The 21,901-nt window shown below is 46.6% G+C and overlaps 1 protein-coding gene across 1 annotated transcript in view; it reads left to right on the top strand.

Moving 5' to 3' along the window:
* Positions 1-21,901, top strand: part of CCDC60 (coiled-coil domain containing 60) — a 158,218-nt gene that overhangs the window by 90,297 nt on the left and 46,020 nt on the right. The window contains exon 3 of the mRNA XM_044241102.1: positions 14,864-15,034. Coding sequence (XP_044097037.1) covers positions 14,864-15,034 — 171 coding nt within the window. The remainder of the gene's footprint in view (positions 1-14,863; positions 15,035-21,901) is intronic.

Genomic DNA, 21,901 nt, shown 5'->3' with positions numbered 1-21,901 from the left:
AAACCAACAAGTATAGATCGCCTTTGCTCTGTGAGGCACAGTCTTAAGGAGCCCATGGTCTAGTAGGAAAAGCAGACCAAAAGACAGGCCATCACCATGGAGGGTGATGGGCACAGCGGGGAGCACGTAAGCTGGAGGTGGGGTGGGTGGGGGAAGCCTAGAGGAGGGACTTGAACCAGCCCGGAGCTGGGTGGGGAGACAGTGTGAGACTGAAGGGTCCACAGCTGACAATTTTTCCCAAACCTTGAAGGACGGAAAGCGATCAGCCAAGTGGAGAAGCAGAAGGTACAGCCGGAAGAAGCAAAATCGGGGGCCTTTTAAAGGGGTAGAGAGTTGCAAAGAAACTGGATTGGATAACTGGTTGTAGATTGCTGGGCAGGAAAACTCTTCCCTTCTTCCCTTCTAGGTTCTTTGGCAGGTCTAATAATTACACTGACAGGAGACAGATCAATAGGAGCAAAAAGAAAAATGTAAATTTGCATATACAGGTGTCGGTAGAAACATGATACTCAGAAGTCCCCAAAGCAGGCGGACAAAGAAACAACATATCAGTGAAGAATTAACTAGAGCAAAGGGTTTGGGCTTGGGGTCGCCAGTTAGTGGAGAAGCACAAGGGCGGTTCACATAGCCTTCTGGGCCTTGAATTTTCCCTCCCTGGTGATAAGTGGTGTAGGAAAGATGTTAGGGTTTGAAGACAATGGTCAAGAAAGAATTCTTGAGACATCTTCGGTGCAAAAAGGGGGTTTTATTAAAGCACGGGGATAGGCCCCTTGGGCAGAAAGAGTTGCACTGGGGTCACGAGTGGCCCATTTAAGGGTGGAAGGGGATTCGGGGTAGCGTAAGTCTCGAAGGAATTTGGAAGCAAGGTTTCCAGGACCTTGAGGGGCAAAGTATTGTTGTCTAATAAAACCTGAGTCATGAGACCCTTCAGACGTTTATAGGTGGGTCATATACTTAAGGGTTGACTGCCAACATGTATCTTGGGGGAGTAGCGATAAAGGAAGTTTCCAGAGGAATTTTTTTATGTTGAAGTAGACTCACAGGTTCTTAGGGGTTGGGCTAAGACTGCCTTTTGCCTTTAGCAAAGAATCAATGTTGAGGCAGTCGAGTTCCTGGAGGAATGTCACTCTGCCTGTTTGGAGGATTTGTCCGTGGGCTGCAGGTCGTAAGGAAAGTCAGTAATTTTTCTTCTGCCTTTGTTTCCCACATCACTAAGGATGCCTCTCTTCCTCCTGGTACATGGAGGGTGCCTTTCACTGGAAAGATTTATTTCCTGCTCTCAGGGGGACAAAAGAGGGTCAGAGTGTCCTCCCTGCACTGGCTGTATCTTAATACAAAATCATCTTAATTCTAATCATCTTAATTCAAAACCATCAATAGGCCACAGAGGCATATTTGGGGACGGCATATTCTATTTCCCTTCAAAATAAAGCCCACATCTCAGCAGGCCTTACTGTCATGGAAGATTCTGGACTTTGTCCTGACGGCAGTGGAGAGCCGTGGAAGGTTTGGGCGTGCTCTGATGGGCATGACGAGGTCTGCATTTTTATTTTATTTTATTTTAAGATTTTATTTATTTGTCAGAGAGAGAGCACAAGCAGGCAGAGCGGCAGGCAGAGGCAGAGAGAAAAGCAGGCTTCCTGCTGGACAAGGAACCTGATGCGGTACTCGATCCCAGGACCCTAAGATCATGACCTGAACCGAAGGCAGTGGCTTAACTGACTGAGTCACCCAGGCGCCCCGAGGTCTGCATTTTAGAAAGCGCCCTGTGGCATCCAGGTACACACAGGCTAGGAAAAGGAAAAAGACCAGGAAGCTACTTAGAATAACAGAGGCAAGGAAGGATGGTTTCTGACTCAGATGGCGGCAACAGGAAGGAAGGCAGTCAGGGGCTGTTGAAGAGGTTGAGCTGGCATCGCTTCCTGAGAAGCTGGTGGACATGAAGCAGGTCAAGGGGTCAGAAGTCATCTCCCCGTTTGACAGGTAAAACACGCTGCTTTTTGCCACCCTAGAGGGACTCCTGAACAGCACACTCACCCGCGGCCAAAGAAACACTCTACGTCTTACCTCCCTTCACCTCAAACGGTGTCTGCTAGGGGCAGGTGCACGGTGCCACGCCTCAGAAATGCCACCTGACTTTTGTAAAGGAATCAGAGAGAATAAAACCGAGGGAGGTACTTGGCGATGTCTCCACAGACGATCGGGTCCCAGCCGTGTTTTCCTTCCACCTGCTTTAGAGACCAAAAGGAACCCACAAACGGGACCTCTCTGCGGGCTGAGTCATTCAGGCAGGACCAAGATCCGAATGGAAACTTTTGATCTGAGGGGTAAAATCCTGACTGGGCAAATCTCCCATTGTTGGGCATTACAATTAGCAAATGACCCAGGGTCGGTAAAGAGATGTTCGGGTGTGATTTAATAAGAATGTGGTTGCCATAAGTACCCAGAATATGTTTGCCGTCAATTTGCTGTATACACAATATGCTACCAGTGCAATCTTTTGTGTATGCAGTTGACCTTTATCTCTGGCAATCTTGTCCTATAAAGAAGAGTGAAATCCTCCATTGCAAATCATTAGCACTCAGGAAATGGCTTTAATTTGCATGCTGACAAAGATATTAACTTGGGTGGTGGTGGAGGGGGGCACACTACAACACGTCCTTTTGTCTGAAAGGCAGTTCAAAATCTGTGTTGTGACTACAGTTGACTGAAGTTCAATTGCTGTAATAAATGTATTCCAAATTTCATCTCAATTGCATTTGCATTTTAATGAATGATTCTCACCTTCTTGTCAATTTGGCAGCCAGGCTAGATTTATTAAGTTATTGTATAAACAGGGCATTCTAATGCGGGAATTTAAATGCAAAATATTTGCTGGGTGCGTGTGAACTGGGGCTGCGGTATTAATTTGCCTGTATGGGTTGCCTGAAAATTCAAGAATTTAAGGATGGCATTTCCGATGCCTTCTCTCCATCAGGTTGGCTCTCTCCCTCTCGGAAATCAATATGTCTGGGTGGGCTGACAAAGCAAGGCGAGAGCCAGCCAGATGACAAGGGCTCTCCAAGTCTCCAGTCTCCACGAACTGAAAAGAGACTTGATTTCTTTGCTATCCTTTGAAAACAGTAAAATTTGCTTAAGTGAAAATTTCCCGTGTAGGCGATTCCCGTCTTTGAGAGCAGGACAACCCCGAAATCGGATTGCCAGTCTTGTTTGTTCATTTTAATGTCATTCTGCCTTTCCCCATTGAACCACTCCTGGTTTTACAGCCTCGTATTTCTTGCAAGCAGAGACGGAAAATATGAGTGAAAACCAGCTGGAGGAAGAGCCGTAATGCCATTAAAAGTTAGGTTTTGGTTTTTTGGAGGTTGTTTGTTTGTTTGTTTGCTTTTAAAGTACATCTGGGCTCTTGGTTTTTAACAAAGTGATTTGCGGAGGTTAATTACACCCCCAGCCCCCATCCCCCCCCACCAGTAGAAAGGGTGACCATGAGTTCCCTTTGCTACTCCCCCAGCACCACACCGCAGAACTCCACAGCTTCTAGAAAGGCCCCTGTGAAGGGAGCTGGGCTGCTTTCGATGTTGTTCAGCCCTAGTTTCCTCTAGAGCCCTCAGGATGGAGCGGATTCCGTTAACGGGAGACTTACTGCAAACCAAGCGCCCTCAAAGGTTGACAGTGTCTACTACCCATGTGCTTCAGGAATTTTCTGCGATGAAGTGATCGCTAGCATGTGTTAAAGTTTTACCCCAAACCTGGAGCAAGGGAAGCAAGCTTCTAATAGATCAATGATTTGTAACAGAAATAGATTTCTAATAGTTCAAAGATTTCTTCCTGGAGAATTCTTTTGTTTTGTTGGGGATTTTTTGTTTTGTTTTGTTTTGTTTTTTAAGATTTTATTTATTTGACAGACAGAGATCACAAGTAGGCAGAGAGGCAGGCGAGAGAGAGGAAGGGAAGCAGGCTCCTGGCTGAGCAGAGAGCCCGGATGTGGCGCTCGATCCCAAGACCCTGTGATCATGACCTGAGCCGAAGGCAGAGGCTTTAACCCACTGAGCCACCCAGGTGCCCCGTTTTTGTTTTCTTAATAGAGGAAAGGGGACAACCAGACTAATGCATCTCAGACCTCAGTGCTTATATGAATCACCTGGGGGTCCTCCTAAAATGCAGTTTCTCATTCAGGAGGTCTGAAGGGGACCCAAGATTCTGCCTTTCTCACAAACTCCCAAGTGATGTGGATGATGCTAGTAGAAAGACCACCACACTTTGAATAACAAGGAGCTAGTTAGACAGCCCTGCCCAAGGGAGGAATGATTTGTAAAAGTTAAGAGCCTTGGGGTGCCTGGGTGGCTGAGTGGGTTAAGCCTCTGCCTTCAGCTCAGGTCATGGTCCCCGGGTCCTGGGATCGAGCCCCACATCAGGCTCTCTGCTCAGTGGGGAGCCTGCTTCTCCCTCTCTCTGCCTGCCTCTCTGCGTACTTGTGATCTCTGCCTGTCAAATAAATAAATAAAATCTTAAAAAAAAAAAAAAACGTTAAGAGCCTTGTTGCAAGTCTGATGGGCCAGTTGTGTGGGGCAATCTAACATCCCGAAAGGGCTCTTAATGTCATCAAAAGATATCAGAAATTTGCACAAATATTTTATTAAGTATGCTAGATACTTCTCAGAATGACCTGTAAATTATTTTGTGATCTAAGCTCTATTCTGGACCATCTTTTCTCAAGTCTGAGGCGATTTCTTTCTTATTACCATATTTTATCTTATCTAAGAGGGACATTATCCCCCCACATTTGAACATCTCTGAACTGGGGATGTAATGTACAATTATTTTCTTAATTTAACTGGCATGGGTCTTTCCTTCTTTGTGATTCAAAAATAAAAGTGCTGGGGCGCCTGGGTGGCTTAATGGGTTAAGCCTCTGCCTTCAGCTCGGGTCATGATCTCAGGGTCCTGGGATTGAGCCTCGCCATTGGGCTCCCTGCTCAGCAGGGAGCCTGCTTCCCCCCCTTCTCTCTCTTTCTGCCTCTCTGCCTTCATGTGATCTCTGTCAAATAAGTAAATAAAATCTTAAAAAACAAAACAAAACAATGAGAAATTTAAAGCTTTAAAAAATAAAAGTGCATCTTATAATAGACAATGTGTTGGTCAGCTATTTTCACCATAATACTATGTAACAAACTTCCCCAAACTCAGTGACTTGCAGTACATATTTCTTCCTTTGCACATGTGTCTATAGGTTAACTGAGGCTTGGCCGATCTTGGCTGAGATTCAGTGGGTTTAGTTCTGTTCCTCATGCCTTTCTCATTCTTCCGGGTTCAGCAAAAGAGTGGGGTTTGTTATCGTCATGGACCCAATTCAAGCTTCTGTTCAAGTGACATCTGCTAACATCCATAGGCCAAGGAAGTCACATGAAAGCCAAAAGTCAGGGTGCTGGGAAAGGGGGAATGTGAATAATGACTTTAATCTGCCACAGGTGGTATCTTGGATTGGGTGAAGAAACATGGTCTAAAAGCGGAAAAGCTAAGCCACTAGTTTCTATTCTATAAGCCTAGAAATGACCTCTGCACACAACATACAGCCTGGAGATAAACAAACTCCAAGCTTTAAAGCTTCCTGTTAAATGTGCGAACTGGCAGCACACAGGTGGAGACGGAAACATTTTGGAACCAGCCCTCCTGGCTTCCAAGCCCTGCTTTTCCCACTTTCCAGCTGTGATGGACCCTCATCGTTTACTGACAACTTTCCATGTTTTCTCACCTGGAAATCACACCAACCCCTCAGGAATGTTAGCAAGTTGGCAATAACAATTAGCAAGTTGGCAATAACAATGTTAGCAGTAACAGCTCCAGCTCCCAATCATCGAGTCCTATGTACCAGGCACCGTACTAAGCTCTTTATATCCACCAACTCACTTAATCCTCTCAAAGGCCCTTGAAGGCAAGATCTAAGATTTTTCCCATTCAAAGTTGAAGAGGCTGTAGTTCAGAGAGGTTTTTTGGGGTGTGTGTGTATGTATGTGTGTGTGTTTAAGATTTTATATCTTTATTTGAGAGAGACAGAGCAGGAGTGAGAGGAGGGACAGGAAAGGGAGAAGCTGAGCAGGGAACCTGATGTGGGGCTCTATCTCAGGACCCCGGGATCATGACCTGAGCCAAAGACAGATGCTTAACCAACTGCGCCTGTAGTTCAGAGAGGTTTAAAACCTGCTGAAGAGAGGGATTAAAGTAAAGGTCCCATGCAGAGGCCATCCCCAGCAAGCCTCACCATGTACTTACGGCTCCTCAAGTCTGAAGGTGCTGTGGAAGAAAAACCTGGGCTTCCTTACTGGACAGCAGGACTCCAAAGCCAAAGACAGCCTCTGGTCTGTCTCAGCTAAGCCCTGCTCAGAACACCCCCATTGCTGAAGTGCGCAATCTCCATTCATGGGATCACACACAGACTCCCGTACCGAGAACATATGTCCCTTAGAAATAAAAACTCACCCCCATGCACTGGTTAAGAATAAGTGGCACTGGGTAGAGGAAACTTTGCATTTTATAATCGGCTTCTTCCTCCGCTTGCCTGATGCAGTTAATTATTTTACTCCCCATCGTTCCTCTTGCGATGTTAGCCAGGGGAGTTTTACAGCATGGAAAGCGGTGAACAGGAGGCCCCGGGTGAGTGGATTTAAAGGCGAAAACTGCTCTTCCCTGCAAATAGCTCCCTTCACACAAATAGCCTGGTAATCAGCAATAATGATGGAGAAAATGTAGGGAGCATACAAGGGAATTAGATAGGAATTTGCTAAAATATTAAGTATTTTTAAACGGGCCTCCATGGTACCGTGGGAGCACTTCTCGGCTTACCGAATGAACATCCTGTAGCCTGAAGTTCCCAGAATAGACTGGAGTGTCTGACATGAGGGCCCAGACCCCCTCCCGAACCACGCTTGTCTCTCACCCGGCTCTTTCCAGAAGATCTACCAGCTGGGAGTCTGGCTGCTTTGGTTTAACAGGGATGGTAATTCCAATAGAACACCTGCTGACTAGATTCCCCAAGCCCGGTTCCCCTACCCCATTCTGTGAGTTACAGAGGCCTTCGCCACTCTGGGCATTTAGGGTTCTGTTACAGAGGTGGTTTTACACAGGACCCTCCCTGTACAGGTCCTTGAGCGAAATCTCTTCCCAGTTTCAACACCAGGAATAAGGAGGCATCTCCCGAACAGTTCTCTAAAAACTGTATGATCATTAGGAGTCACACGAGGGATTGTGTTTCCCTCCTTGCATTAGCCACCAGGATGCTCAGGGCTAAACTGGCACCCCTTATCACGTGGTACAGGTTTTGACACCTGTCTGACCTGATGTTGGCCTTCTTATTTTCCTTGCCTTTTTCACTTTTTAAAAAATGTTCTGCCTCTAATACTTTTTGGAATAAGGGCATCACTGAGTCAAATAAATCTCTCACCAACCTCTTCATTACAATAAAAGGACAGCTCACTAAGACTGCAGAGGGAAAGGCTGTGAATTCTCTGAGGATGTGTTCACCTTTGTAACGCCAGTGCCTCGAACACGACCTAGCACAGAGTCAGGGCCTAACACAGAGTCCAATGCCTAACAGGTGTGCAGCCTAAGGCATGCCATGTCATAGTCATTTGCTGTGGCACAGACCATCAGCGTGTCCCTTTCTATAAATTAATTTAATCGGGATGTGGTGGACTCATCACAGCCAAAGACAATAGAAACAGTAAGCGGTTCCACGATTGCACTGCAACAGTTTGCGAGGGCTGCCAGCAAAAATGGGTTGTCTCACACTTCTGGAGGCTGGAAGTCCAAGGTCAGTGTGTTGGGGGATTGGTTCCTTCGGAGCCCTGTAAGGGAGACTCTGTACCATGCCTCCACCCAGCTTCTCATGACTGCCAAGCCATTTCTGGTGTTCCCCATTGCCGGTGGAAACATCACCCACATCTCTGCCTCCATCTTTATACAACCTTCTCTCTGTGTGCGTGCCTCGGTCCAAACTTCCCCTTTTGATAAGGACACCAGTCCTACTGGATGAGGGCCCACCCTACTCCAGCACGACCTCATCTTACCTAGTTGCATGAGCAATGACCTTATTTCTAAGTAAGGTCACATTCCGAGATACTGGGAGTTAAGGCTTCAACCTATGCATTGTAGGGGGACACAGTTCAATCCGTAATACACAACTTCCATGATTCATAATACACAACTTCTTCAGGGGAAGACAGTGGCTTTGAAATCAGACACTGAAATCCAAGCCCAAAGCCCACCAAACTGGCCAGGTCTGTTCCGTCCGTGGGACCCTTCCCTTGTCATGCTCAATCATCAGACATGATGAATCTTCCCCACACCTGCCCCCGCTCTCTCTGTCCCTGAAGACCATGGTCTGTTCTGGGACAGACACGTTTTAATGATGACCTTTCACTCCCTAAGAGAAACTGGGCGACTCCAAGGGAGGTTTCATAGGTAAAGGAGAGCTCTGACACCTGCCAGTCAAGGCCAAGTCACTCAAGTTAGCCAAGGACCCCGTGACCCACAGAGTCTCTAAAGTTGATGGACCTCTGGGGTAGGCAGGTAAGACTTCCCGGTGGAAACATCCTGACAGTCTATAACCCAGCGCAACAGACAGCAGGACTCCGTAGCTCAACCTACTACCGGGTTCAGACCCAGTGATAACGGCAGCGTCTAGATACAACACAGAGCTGTTATGAGAATACATAAGTTAATCCATGCCTCCAGGAGCAAGGGGGCTGGTGAGGGGCTAAGGTCTACCACAGATGTGAAACCCTATCACTGCCTAGTTCACTTCAAAGGCCTCTTCTCTACATGATTTGTTACATCTCAAGAACACACTGGAAGCACGTTAGTCTTATTGAACTCCAGCAGCAGAGAGGGGCCTCTACATCTCTGTTACTGGGTTCCTGCACAAGAGGATGTTAGATTGAGTTAATAGCAATGAACTTCTTAATTAAAATGGTAAAATCTACTGCCTCCTGGAGTAGCTCCCTGGAGCAAGGCTGTGGGGAAGGAGCAGGTACCCAAAGCAGCAGAGTCCCCTGGTATTTTCCTACATATCCCAGTCCAGGGCACAGCACTTCCTTTCTTCCCCTCTCCTTTCCTTCCCTCTTTCCTTTTCCCCTTCTTTCCTTTCTCTCTTTTTCCCTTCTTTCCTTCCTTCCATTTTTAGAGCAGGACCTTTCTACCACAAGTCTTAAATAGAACACCAATATCTAAAGCGAATACAATATATCAGTAGCAAAAGTGCATTGTGCAATATCACATTTTATTCCATGAAAATTAAACTTCCTTACTCTAAAATTGTAATTGCCCAGGGCCTTTGCATATGCTGCTCCCTTTACTTGAAACACTCTTCCCCCAGAAACCTGCATGCCACCTTCTCAGCAAGACCTTTTGTTGGTCATCTATGTATTTTAATTTTATTTACATTCAATTAATTAACATATAGCATATTATTAGTGTCAGAGGTAGAGTTCAGTGATTCATCAGTTGTATATAACCCCCAGGGCTCATTACACCACGTGCCCTCCTTAATGCCCATCCCCCAGTTACCCCATCCCCCCACCGACCTCCCCTCCAACAAGCCTCAGTTTCTTTCCTAGAGTTAGAGAGTCTCTTACGGTTTGTCTCCCTCTCTGATTTCAACTTACTTTATTTTTCCCCCTCCCTTCCTCTATGCTCCTTTGTTTTGTTTCTTAAATTCCACATATGAGTGAAATCATAAGATAATTGCCTTTCTCTGGTTGACTTATTTTGCTTAGCATTATACCCTCTAGTTCCAGCCACATTATTGCAAATGGCAAGATTTCTTTTTCTTGTGGCTGAGTAATATCTCATTGTCTATATATGTATATACCACATCTTCTTTATCCACTCAGCTGAGCTTGTATTTCAACCTGCACACACTCTCCCCCCACCCCTGGCAGCCACTCCCCCCACCATGTCCCGACTTTATGATCTTCTGCAGCACCTCACATACTGTCTAGAGCTCACTTCTTCGTTTTTATCCTTCTCCACCTGACTTTCCCGAGCACAGGAATATTGCGGCTGTTTTGTCCGCTGCTGTATCTCAGCACCTAGAGGGAGTGCCTGGCACACAGTAAGAATTCAATAAATTACCGTCTGATGGTTGATAATGATGCAGTTATCCAAGCAGACAGACAAAGATCAAGTTGGGCGTGAATTACTGCAATGAAGAATCTAACAACATTTTTGATGTATGACTCCCGACAGCCTTCAAGATCCCCCCCACTGTCTCTTTCCCTTCTGTCCACCCCTGGGCAAGCTAACAAGAAGGTCCAGCTGCTGCTGCTTTTGGTGCTGGAGGGAAGCTCAAGCCACAGACAAGGGACTGCTCACCCCAAACCCACTCCCTGACCACGATAAAACCCTAAGGCAGTCACCTCTCTCTGCTCTCGTAGGCTGATTTCAGACCTGCTTGGGAACCTCCCTGCTCTGCCCAGAAAGTCTCATTATGTGAGTACAAAGTTGCTTCACACCTTTTTGGTGCATCTGTGATGTCTGTTTCAAACTCGGAACCAAATTTTGAGCAAGGGGCCTCAGTGAAGTAACACAGCAAAGGTTGCTGTCACATCAGCCCCAGCCCCCAGGTTGGCTCTGCAATTGCTTTGTCTGTGCTACAGCAAGAAAACCGTCATTTGTGAAATTAAGAGGTTGCCAGTGGTAACAGTTTTCTTTTTTATCAGGTTATCCTGTAACCTCAGGACACTCTTTTGATTAGTGGATTCAGAAGCTTAAAAGCAAAATAGAAGCACACTGTTGTTCCAAACACGAATTCCACATCATATCAACGGCTCACATTCCTCAACCTAAAAATAAAAGCCAGGCAAAAGCACCTAGACAATTAAGGGCCAAAGTTATCTGTCACACAGTTTCACTGGGTTACCCCAGGTTACACATTCATTTATTTTTGCACAATTTTGTCCGAGAGGAAACCGAGAGATTATTTTGCTGTGACAAGAATATGAACTGGGAGAATATGTGATCCTTGCCTGCAACTGACTGGCTGGGTTGGACACGTGACACGTAGTGTAGACATTCAGAAAATGTGACATGAGCCGAGAAACAGGGTCTAAGTGTAGAAAAAGATGACTGATGTCACCTGTCAGTGACATATTTGTAAGAAACTCAAATACCATAGGCTGCCATTGAAGCTAAGACACATCACTTAAAACAAAACAAGATAAAAAATACTGCCAATTAAATTAAAACAATGCTTTCTTATCCCTTTAGAACTTCTATTTCATAAAAATATTATGTCACAATTTTTAAAAGTTCCTCTTCACTCTCCTAGCCAATTTTTTATATATCACTCTCTGCATTAAAGGGAAAATATAAGAGAAATACATTGCTTGAGAGATTCTTTTTTTTTTTTAAGATTTTTATTTATTTGACAGAAAGACAGAGCATATGAAAGGGGAGAAGGTCAGAGAGAGAAACAGAGTCCCCTTTGAGCAGGGAGCCCAATGTGGGACTCGATTCAGGGACTCCAGGATCATGACCCGAGCTGGAGGCAGTCGCTTAACCAACTGAGCCACCCAGGTGCCCCACTTAAGAGATTCTACAAATTTTTTCATATTTAAAATCCAGCTCCTCCGAATCCCATGTTTTCATTAAAGTCAACAGTGCTGTATGCAACATATCTTAAAAAGATGCTTTGCGGGGCCCCTGGGTGGCTCAGTGGGTTAAGCCTCTGCCTTTGGCTCAGGTCATGATCTCATGGTCCTGAGATCGAGCCCCACACCGGGCTCTCCTCTCGGCAGGGAGCCTGCTACCCTCTCTCTCTGCCTGTCTCTCTGCCTACTTGTGATCTCTCTCTGTCAAATAAATAAATAAAATCTTAAAAAAAAAAATGGATGCTTTGCTATTGTTGCCAGATTTTCTTCCTAGCTGCTGATCCCCGGTCTGCAAATTTTCATACTGTCACTATCTTGATTTTATAAGAGTATGTTTTTAAAAAATGTACATTTCAGACCCCAACTCATGATCCAGTGGTTTTGTGGTCTAAAACATCAAGGGAGGCTATTGCGTAGTCAGGCTGTCTAGAGTCACAACAAAGTTAGAGTGTGTAGATGATGACAAACACAATACAATAAGACACACTCTCGTCTCACACATGTTAAGAAAAAAGTGTGCTTTGCAGAATTGGTCAACACAACAGAAATGGCAGGAAAAGCTTATACAAAATGAACCAATCTGGTATCTAACAGGATGTTTTGTGGTTTTGTACTGTCATTAGCTTGAAAAACTGTTTATGAAAACTCAAACATTTGCAGATTCCTGAAACATTTCTAGAAGTTCTATTTCTAGCAACTCCCAGATCAGGGCTCACTTCAATCCAGACCCCAAAGCCCTGTACCAGCTGCTCCCTGCCAGTTGCCAGCTTTCGTTCTGGCCACTCTCCCGTATTCCTTCTGTGCTCCAGCTTTTAAAGACACTTGTAGTTTCCTAAACGGGCCATCTTCGGATTCAGCCGTCCTAGTCAGTTCCAGCTGCTCTAATGAAGTACCATAGACTGCGTGGCTTGCAAACAACAAAAACTTATTTCCCACGTTCTGGACACTGGAAGTCTGGATCAAAGTGCCAGCCTGGGCAGGTTCTGGTGAGAACCCTCTTCCGGGTTGTGGACTGCTGGAATCTTGTTGTATCCTCACATGATGGGCAGCAGAGAAAGAAAGGAAGCTTTCCAATGACCCTTTTAAGGGTACTAACCCCTTTCATGAGGGCTCCACCCTTATGACCTCATCTAATCCTAACTACTTCCCCAAAACCTTACCTTCTGATACCATCACATTGGGGGTAGGGTTTCAACACATAAATTTTAAGGGAACACCAACATTTAGTCGATAAATTCACCTCTTCACATTTATAACTAACTGCTATTCCATCCACTTATATGCCATTTTCCACGTGTTTTCCTACTGGTAAATCCCTACTTATTCCAAATGTCACCTCGCCCAGGAAGCCCTCTTAGATTTCTCTAGGTCCCTGTAGCTCTTTCTACATTGTGCTCAGAGTGTATGTTCGTGAGTATACTTCCTCTATCATACTGTGAACTCTCTGGCCGCAGATGCCTTATCTTATTGCTTTGTGTAACTTCAGTCTCCTCACAGTGTCTGGACTAGCCCGTTCTCAGGCAATGTCTGCCCGAGAAATAAATGAATGACAAGTTACCACTGTGTGATGCAATTTAAAAAAATACTGGGAAAGCTCCACCCCCTGCCTCCCAGCATATTTTTCCCAGTGGACATTATGAGAAGCCACTGCTGACGTGCAAATGTCCTCAGTAACACCTAATCTCTTCCTAGAAAATGAACAAGGATTAATTAATCCATCAAAATCTAACCAAGACAGCTTGCTGAGAACATTCCCCTCCAAAGCTGAGCACGAGAGAAAGACAAGGAGACAGAAAGAGGTTACTCAGAACAAAGAAAAGGAGGTCTCGCTTCATGCAGGAAGATGTCTCCAACCACCCCCTAGTCTGAATTAGTTGCTCTCTTCTTACAAAGCTCAGAGTCCTTCTCACCTCCGTCATTCTTCACCATCATTGGTTTACTCTTAGAGCAGCATTCTGTTCATCACCGCGTCCCCAGTGGTGAGCACAGTCCCCAGCACACACTGGTTGCTCAAGAGGAATTTTGAGAATAAAAGTAAATCTCGGAACTGATACTCACGGCTGGGGAAACATGGTGGTGGTTCAACACGGTGCCTAACAACTTCCCAGAGAGTCAGGACAGACAGAGAGATGGGTTCAGTCCTTCTCCACCAGAGTGCTTCAAACTCCAACCCTCGGGGCACCTGGGTGGCTCAGTGGGTTAAGCCGCTGCCTTCGGCTCAGGTCATGATCTCAGGGTCCTGGGATCGAGTCCCGCATCGGGCTCTCTGCTCAGCAGGGAGCCTGCTTCCTCCTCTCTCTCTCTGCCTGCCTCTCTGCCTACCTGTGATCTCTCTCTGTCAAATAAATGAATAAAATCTTTAAAAAAATGTGTAAACATATTTAAAAAAAATAAAAAAGATACAAAAAAAACCCAAAACTCCAACCCCAAGGAGACAAACGGCAAAATGGGGGAGGGGTGTAGACCAGTCAGCACAGAATGTCTTGGCATCAAGCCAGTATCAGGACGTCTGATGAGGAAACAGTGGTGGGGTCACGAAGTCTCAACGTATGTCACATGACACAGCAAACACCTATACACCTTACCGCCTCCACTTTGCAGCCCTTGTGAAGCGTGTGAAGCAAATGTGAGCATTTAGGTGAATCTGAGAGAAGGCAGCCTTGGCCAGGAGCCCAGGCCCTACAGGACTGATCTGCCACCGATTATCATGGATGAGCCCCTTTCCAAGCATAAAGGTGTCTCATCCTGCGGGGTGTGGATTATTATGCTCATTTCATAGCATCTAACAGAGTGTCACATAATAGTTGCTCAATAAATATTTGTTGAATAATGGACTGAAGAAGGAACTGAGACCAGAGAGGTCCTTCTGGCTCTGGAGTTCCAAAGGCAAGGAGGTTCCTGCTCTGGAGGTATGAGGGTACCCTTCAGAGATGATCAGTCCCAGGACAATGTAACACTGTCTTTGGGGTACCTGGGTGGCTCAGTCGGTTAAGCATCTGCCCTCGACTCAAGTCATGATCCCAGGGTCCTGGGATCAAGTTCGGGCAGCAGGGAGCCTGCTTCTCCCTCTCCCTCTGCCTGCTGCTCTGCCTCCTTGTGCTCTCTCTCCATCTCTCTAATAAATAAATAAAATCTTAAAAAATATATATATAGCACTGTCTTCACGATCAGCTCAACTTTGTTGCTCTCTCCTCCCCCCGCCCCCCCAACCCCCTCCAGCATGCTGATCCAGTCGGCAAAGATAGGCCGCGGCTACTTCAGCATGCTGCGAGAAGAGAGCACCTTGAAAAAGAAGCAACAGCAACTTCAGAAACTCAAAGAGGAAGAAAGACACAAATTCCAGCCAGCCAAAAAGATGTCAGACATCCATTACGGCGAAATTCTTCTGGCGTAAGTAGATGCGGCAGCTGCAGCGCCCACAGTCTGGGGAAGGGCTGTGCCGAGCGAACGCCGCCTGCCTGGGCTGGGAGATGGCAGTTGTCTCTGACCAGAAGCCCCCTCTCAGGCTGGCGTCTGACCATTGCTTTTAGTCTGCTCCTACCTACCTCTCAGCCTAACTTCCTGGGACTCCGTGGAGTATCTTCGACTACAGATGTCTGTTCTCATGTCTGATGTCAAGAGCTATCCAAGAACTCCTGTTGGTTCCCAAATGTGCCTCTTTCCCTCCCTCTACAGGGCCTGCCCCTCGCCCTAGGCCTCTCCTCATGCTGTTCCTTGGGCCTTCAATAACAGCCTTTCCCACATCCTCTTCTGACTAAAGTTCTACTTATGGAAAGCCCAAGGTGAATGGCGCCCTCTCCTGATATTTCCTGGACTCCAGATCAACCCCTTCCAAAACCTACTCAGATTCGGGGTTCCTGTAACGTGTTTGTGTGCTCGTTTACTTTAACCCACATTAGGATCTCTATTCTAGACCTTCAGCTGCACCCTCAAATCCTAGCTCAGTGTCCACCCAAAGCAGGTGCACAAGAAATGGTTGTTGGCTTGTTGACTAAAGTAGCCCCCCCTTTTCTGTACAGCTCTGTCCTCTGGTTGGGAGAGGACCATCAACGGACCGGTCCATCATGACATGTCCATTCACGTAACAACAGCAATGGGAATGATGACAGTAACAACCACAACAATAATTATAATGAGTGTCTAATCTGTGCTTTATGCACATCTTTTCATCTAAATTTCAAAATATTCCTTAGATAGGTAATACTTTTACCCACCCCCTTTTTGAGATTAGGAATGAAGTTTAGAAATGCTCACATAATTCCCCTGTTACTAAGGTCATAAATTAAAAAGGATCCCTGAGGGCGCCTGGGTGGCTCAGTGGGTCAAGCCGCTGCCTTCGCCTCAGGTCATGATCTCAGGGTCCTGGGATCGAGACCCGCATGGGGCTCTCTGCTCAGCAGGGAGTCTGCTTCCTCCTCTCTCTCTGCCTGCCTCTCTGCCTACTTGGGATCCATCGGATAAATAAATAAAATCTTAAAATAAAATAAAATAAAAAGCATCCCTGAGTCCCTGAGTGACACCAAAATTCCTAGGCTATGCCATTCCACATGGACAGACTTCTAGGATACTTGGACTTCAATAAGGCATGAATCTGGGATGGAAATGAGGTATTGAGGCAGGTGGAGAGGGAAGGATGGTGGAAATGGCCTGCCCCCATAGCCATTGTCCTGTTACAGCCATGGTCTCAACCCTGGCTACACATTAGAACCACCTGGGCAGTTTTTGTTTTTTTTTTAAAAATACCAATGCCCAGGGAAAGATGGCAGAGTAGGAGGACCCAAAGCTCACTTCATCCCATGGATACAACTAGACAACACAATATACCAATGCCCAGGGTGCTTCCCAGACCAACTACATCAGACTCTCTGGGGGTGCTTCCTGGAAAGAGAATGTTTGAAAGTTCCCACAATGACTTCCATGTGGAGCCAAGGTCGACAGCCACTCTGCTAGGGCTTCCAGGACCCACACTGCCAGGCTGCCAGCTAAAGAGGAAAGGAATCCACAGCAGACACCCCCTTTCCTCCGCAATATGTCCCAAATTCTGTTCTTCACCGTGTTAACTTAGAGAAGTATCAATATGTGCTTCTTTTTTTTTTTTTTTTAAGATTTATATATGTACTTGAGAGAGACAGAGAGAGAGAGAGAGAGAGAGAGAGAGCATGAGAAGGAGGGGCAGAGGTAGAGGGGGAGAGACCCTCAAGCAGACCCATTCTGAGTATGGAGCCAGATGTGGGGCTCAATCCCAGGATCCTGAGATCGTGACCTGAGCTGAAACCAAGAGTCGGATGCTTAATGGGATATGCCACCCAGGAGCCCCTCAACAGATGCTGCTTAAAAACAAGGGTCCTACCAGTGAGATCCTATAACACATGACCTTTCTGCGTAAGCTCCCTTCACTTACCAGAATGTTTTTGAGGTTCATCTCAGACAGAAAGCAGATTGGTGGTTGCCAGGGGCCGAGGGAGTAAGGGAGTGGGGAGTGACTGCTTAATGGGGAGGGGGCCTCCTTGGGGGTGATGAAAATGTTCTGGAACCACACTGAGTTGATGGTATCACAAGGCATTCCTACCACGCAGGAAATTCCAAAGGGTTAAGGAGTTCAGTGCCAAGAACCAGAGTCTAAGACCAAATATTGAACAAAGGATATTCCTAGTGCTGTTACCACTTAGGAGACTACAAGGGTTTGGAGAGCCTTATGCCGGGAGCTGGGGGTCAGAGAACATAGATACCATTTCTATGATTTCACTAATGCCTATCCCCTCAAGGTTAGGGGGCAAAAAGAGAGTCTGGATAGACACCCCATTAGCGTGACTTTTGAGCAGCATCTTTAATGCTGAATAGAAAGAGATGTGGTGGGGAGCCTGGGTGGCTCAGAGGGTTAAAGCCTCTGCCTTCAGCTCAGGTCATGATCTCAGGATCCTGGGATCGAGCCCCGCATCGGGCTCTCTGCTCAGCAGGGAGCCTGCTTCCCTCTCTCTCTCTGCCTGCCTCTCTGCCTACTTGTGATCTCTGTCCAATAAATAAATAAATTCTAAAAAGAAAGAAAGAGATGCGGTTAGACCCATCAGTATCAGCCCAGCAGAAGTTCCTGCAGCCAGCATTTCTGGTTAGGAAGGCCAGAGCTGAAAGTGGACGGCATTGATGGTGTCATCTTTCGGAAACGTGATTTTCAGAGTGAAAAGAAAGCAGGCAAGTCATGACCTGAGCCACAAGCATCCATCCACTAAATGGGCCACCAATAACGCCTGCTCATGGGATAGAGGCACATGATAGAGAGAAGGCCAGCCACTCAATGAGGAAGGCAGTTCTTCCTTTTCCCATGAGGGTTCCAAGAGCTTAGTGCAAACTCTGCTTTCCCTGAGCCCAACGGTGCTTAGAGCCCAGGATTCTTTTTTTTTTTTTTTCCCATTATGTTATGTTAGTCACCATACAGCCCATCATTAATTTTGGGGGCTCCTACTGACAAGCAGCCAGCTAGCAGGCTTTCCATGACATAAGGAGAAGGAAAGAACTCGGGATTCCTTCTTGCAGGAGCTGCACTCAGATTAACGGGCAAATGAGCAGGCGCTGGGGAAGGGGGAGAGGCGTCTGTTAAAGAGTCTCCTGCAACTTTCTCAAGTCTTCTGTTGCCACGTCTCCCTTGTTTGAATGGGGTTTTAATCCGCGGTCATAGAACACGATTCTCTCTTCTCCCATCCGTGTTTCAGAGTGTGAGACACGGTTTATTTAAAGTTTAATAAGCTTAAATATGCATGAAATCGTTCTTCTCATAGACACTGGTCTCCTTGTGTCTTATCTGGTGGATTCTAGGAGCAGCACAAGTGGGCTGTTGAAATCAAAGGGGAGGCCGTGACTGCCGTGCAGCCATCAGATGCAGGTGGAGAAGCAAGGGTTAAAAAACAGCAATGCGGGGTGCCTGGGTGGCTCAGAGGGTTAAGCCACTGCCTTCGGCTCAGGTCATGATCTCAGGGTGTTGGGATCATGACCTGAGCCGAAGGCAGCGGCTTAACCCTCTGAGCCACCCGCATGGGGCTCTCTTCTCAGCAGGGAACCTGCTTCCCTCTCTCTCTCTCTCTCTCTCTGCCTGCCTCTCTGTCTACTGTGATCTCTTTCTGTCAAATAAATAAATAAAATCTTTAAAAAAAAAGAGAGAGAAAAAAAAATAGCAATGGGGAATTCTCCATACCAAGACCATCAGTGGATAAGTTGGGTTGGAGTCAGGACTTCTCCCATACAGCTGTTCAACTCTGGGCCAGTCACTGCACCTCTCTGAGCCTCCTTCACCCAGATGCCTGGTACCAAACTCCCAGGTTTGTTACAAGGACCCAATGAAACAGGGCTTAGCGCAGAGCCTGGCATACCAGACAAGAAGCCCTCAGTAACTATTAGCTATTATTATTCAATAAGGTGAATTTGATCTCTCTGGGCCTCAATTACCAAAAATCCTCAGATTTATGGCAAAAAAACTTCCTTTCCAGGCAGGCCCGAAAGCATCTCTCATCTAAGAGCTGCGTGCTACAAACATAATTCCAGTCACAGAAGTATCAGAAAGACAAGTGTTCATTTATAATACTTTTTTAACAAGGTATTTGATCTTGCGCATTATAAAAGCGAGAGGGATTACTCCACTCTCCCCCCTCCATCCCCACCCAGCGGATCCAAGACCATAGGATAAGTTCTTTCAGACAGAAGTTTTAAGTCTGACAAAGTAGGCAAAGGGAAAAAAAAAAATCAAGCATGTCCCAAAAGATTTCTGCCTGCTAGCAGGCTTTCCCACCGTGCTCAATGACCTCGTTTTTCAGCTGCAGATTTAGCTGAAAAGGTGGGAAAAAAAACAAGGGTGGAATTTTTCTTGTTATCCTGGTTGAAGGAGGACAGAAAACCAGAGCTTAAGGACTGGAACAGTTGGGTTAATGTCTATGTCGTCTAAACCACTGGGGGACACAGTGGCCCCACAGGAGCAAGCCCAGGTATTTGCTTCTGGCTCCTCAGCTCTAGGGCTGAATAAAGAGTGCGTGGAAATGGAGATCAGTGGACCTAGATTTTGGTCCTGTTTTTCTGTTAACTCTCTGACCCCAGGATCGTCCTCGAATTCTCGGGAGGAAGGTAAATTCCTAATGTGTGTCCCCACGCCACCTCCTCTGTCCTACTGTTCAGCCTCATTCCCCGCACAACACCAGAGTGATCTTCTCAAGACATAAGTTGCTTTCAGCTTAAAGCTGAAATGGGGTTTTTGGCTCCCATTTCTAAAAGGATAAAGACCAAAGTCTGAGCAGGGCCACAAGAGTCTGGATGGGCTAGTCCTCTCTTTCTCCCCCTGTCCCAGCCACACACACTTCACCTACTCCTGCACTCATGATATGTCCCCCCACTGGAGGGCTTTCCCCCATCCCATGCACTTACTTAATTCCCATTCAACATTCAGATTTTAGCTCACTGTTTGTTCCAGTTTCTGCTGATGGGAACAACCACTCCAAAATTTAAGAACTCAAGGCAACAAACCTTTATTTCACTCACAACTCTGCAGCTTGAGCTGGACGAATGGGCAAGGACTGTGTCCAGCACCACTAGCCAGGGCAGCTCAAAGGGTCCATTTCCAACACGGTGTGTCCACACGGGTGGCCCCTCGGAGCTGGCAGTCAGCTTGTGAGCTCGGCTAGGGGCTGAGACCCAGCAGCTATGGTGCTTCTCCCTACGAGCTTCAGGCTGCCAGCTTCCTCACCGCACGCCCCTGGCTGGGCGCTAACAGAGAGCATCCGGAAAAACAAGAAGGAGATGCTGCCAGTTCGTGGAGTCTAGGCCCCAAAATGGGCATCACGCCAATTGCTTTTGATGGACACGTTCTCACAGCTCAACCACTCACAAAACCAAGATTCCAGGGGAAGGGTCCATAGGGCCATCTAAAGAAAGAGAGTGGTTCTAAATGGCCACGACCTCCTCCAAGAAGTATTCCCTGGCTCTCAGCCAAACCCCCTATTTTGTGCTATCAAAGAAACCATCCACTCTTCCGCTCAGCCTCTTTGCCACTGCAGGTTTCGTTATACCTGTTTCTGCCCCTAGACTCGAAGCTTCGGAGGGGAGAGGCTGTGGATTCATTGCTGGGTCCACAGCCTCCAGCCATCCAGAGACGTTCAATAAATCTAGGTGGAAATGAATGAAACAGGGAACCCATCAGTGATTCAATCAATGAAGGTACTTAGACGGAGGCTCAGAAAGTAAAAGGCCCAAAGGGAATTAGAAGGCTGATGAGGAGCGAGAAGCCAGATGCGCCCGAGTCTCCAGCAACCCTCCGAGAAGCCCACACCACATGTGAAGCGGGCAGCAGCCTTGATCGTGGGCCCCACCTGACTCTAGCCAGCCAGAACACAGGCCCAGAGGAGCAAGAGTTTTCAAGTTTTCAGAACGAAAACATCTCCATTTTTATGTGAAATCTCACAGTTTTAAAATACAATTGATCCCATTACACACCCAGTAGGCTTCTTAAAATGTGTCCATGGGCTAGATTTGGTCATGGTATATATATCTGCTTCTAAAGTTTGAGATCCCCACATTTCCTGGCTGATTGGACCAACCAATGAGTCAGCAATCTGTAGAGTTGGATGAAGCCTCTTTAAGGAAAGGACCAGAAACAGGAGCCACAAACTCCAGGCAGTTCCTTGCCTATGTCTCATACCTTCATTGCTACTTTTCACTGTCTCCATGGTCAGGACCCCATGGCCAAGCTGAAGCCACCTTCCTCTCTCAGGCTGGAATTATTACAACGCCCCTAACAGGTCTCCTTGCCTCTGACCCTGCTCTCCACCCCCACCATTCTATTTGAAAATAGACCATTTTCAAAACAGCAGTGAGAAGGATCCTTTCTGAATGCAAGTCAGACGTGTCTTCTCTCAGCTCAAAATCCTTTACTCTCATTTAGAGAAAAGGCCAAGTCCTCGCAGTGATCTGCAAGGCTCTGTTCTCGCTCTCTCCTCCTCCCCCTCACCTCCCTATTGTCTCTGAAACACAGCCCCACCTCAGGACATTTGCACCTGCTGTTCACTCTATCCAATGCACTGCCCCAAGACATCTGAATGCCTCACTCCTTTATGCACTGCAGAATTTTTATCAAATGTCACCTTCTCAGTGACACCTCCCTTCATCACCCTATTTAAAATTGCAATTCCCACCCCACCCAGCCCTTCTGAATTCTCTTCCTGTTTTTTTATTCCCCAGAGCATTCTATTTAGTACAGCAGGGTTAGCAAACTCCAGCCCATTG

Source organism: Neovison vison, chromosome 3 (genome assembly GCF_020171115.1).
Source record: "Neovison vison isolate M4711 chromosome 3, ASM_NN_V1, whole genome shotgun sequence".
Lineage (NCBI taxonomy): Eukaryota > Metazoa > Chordata > Mammalia > Carnivora > Mustelidae > Neogale > Neogale vison.
Note: the sequence above shows the minus strand (reverse complement) of the source record. Positions and strands in the feature narration are given on the sequence as shown.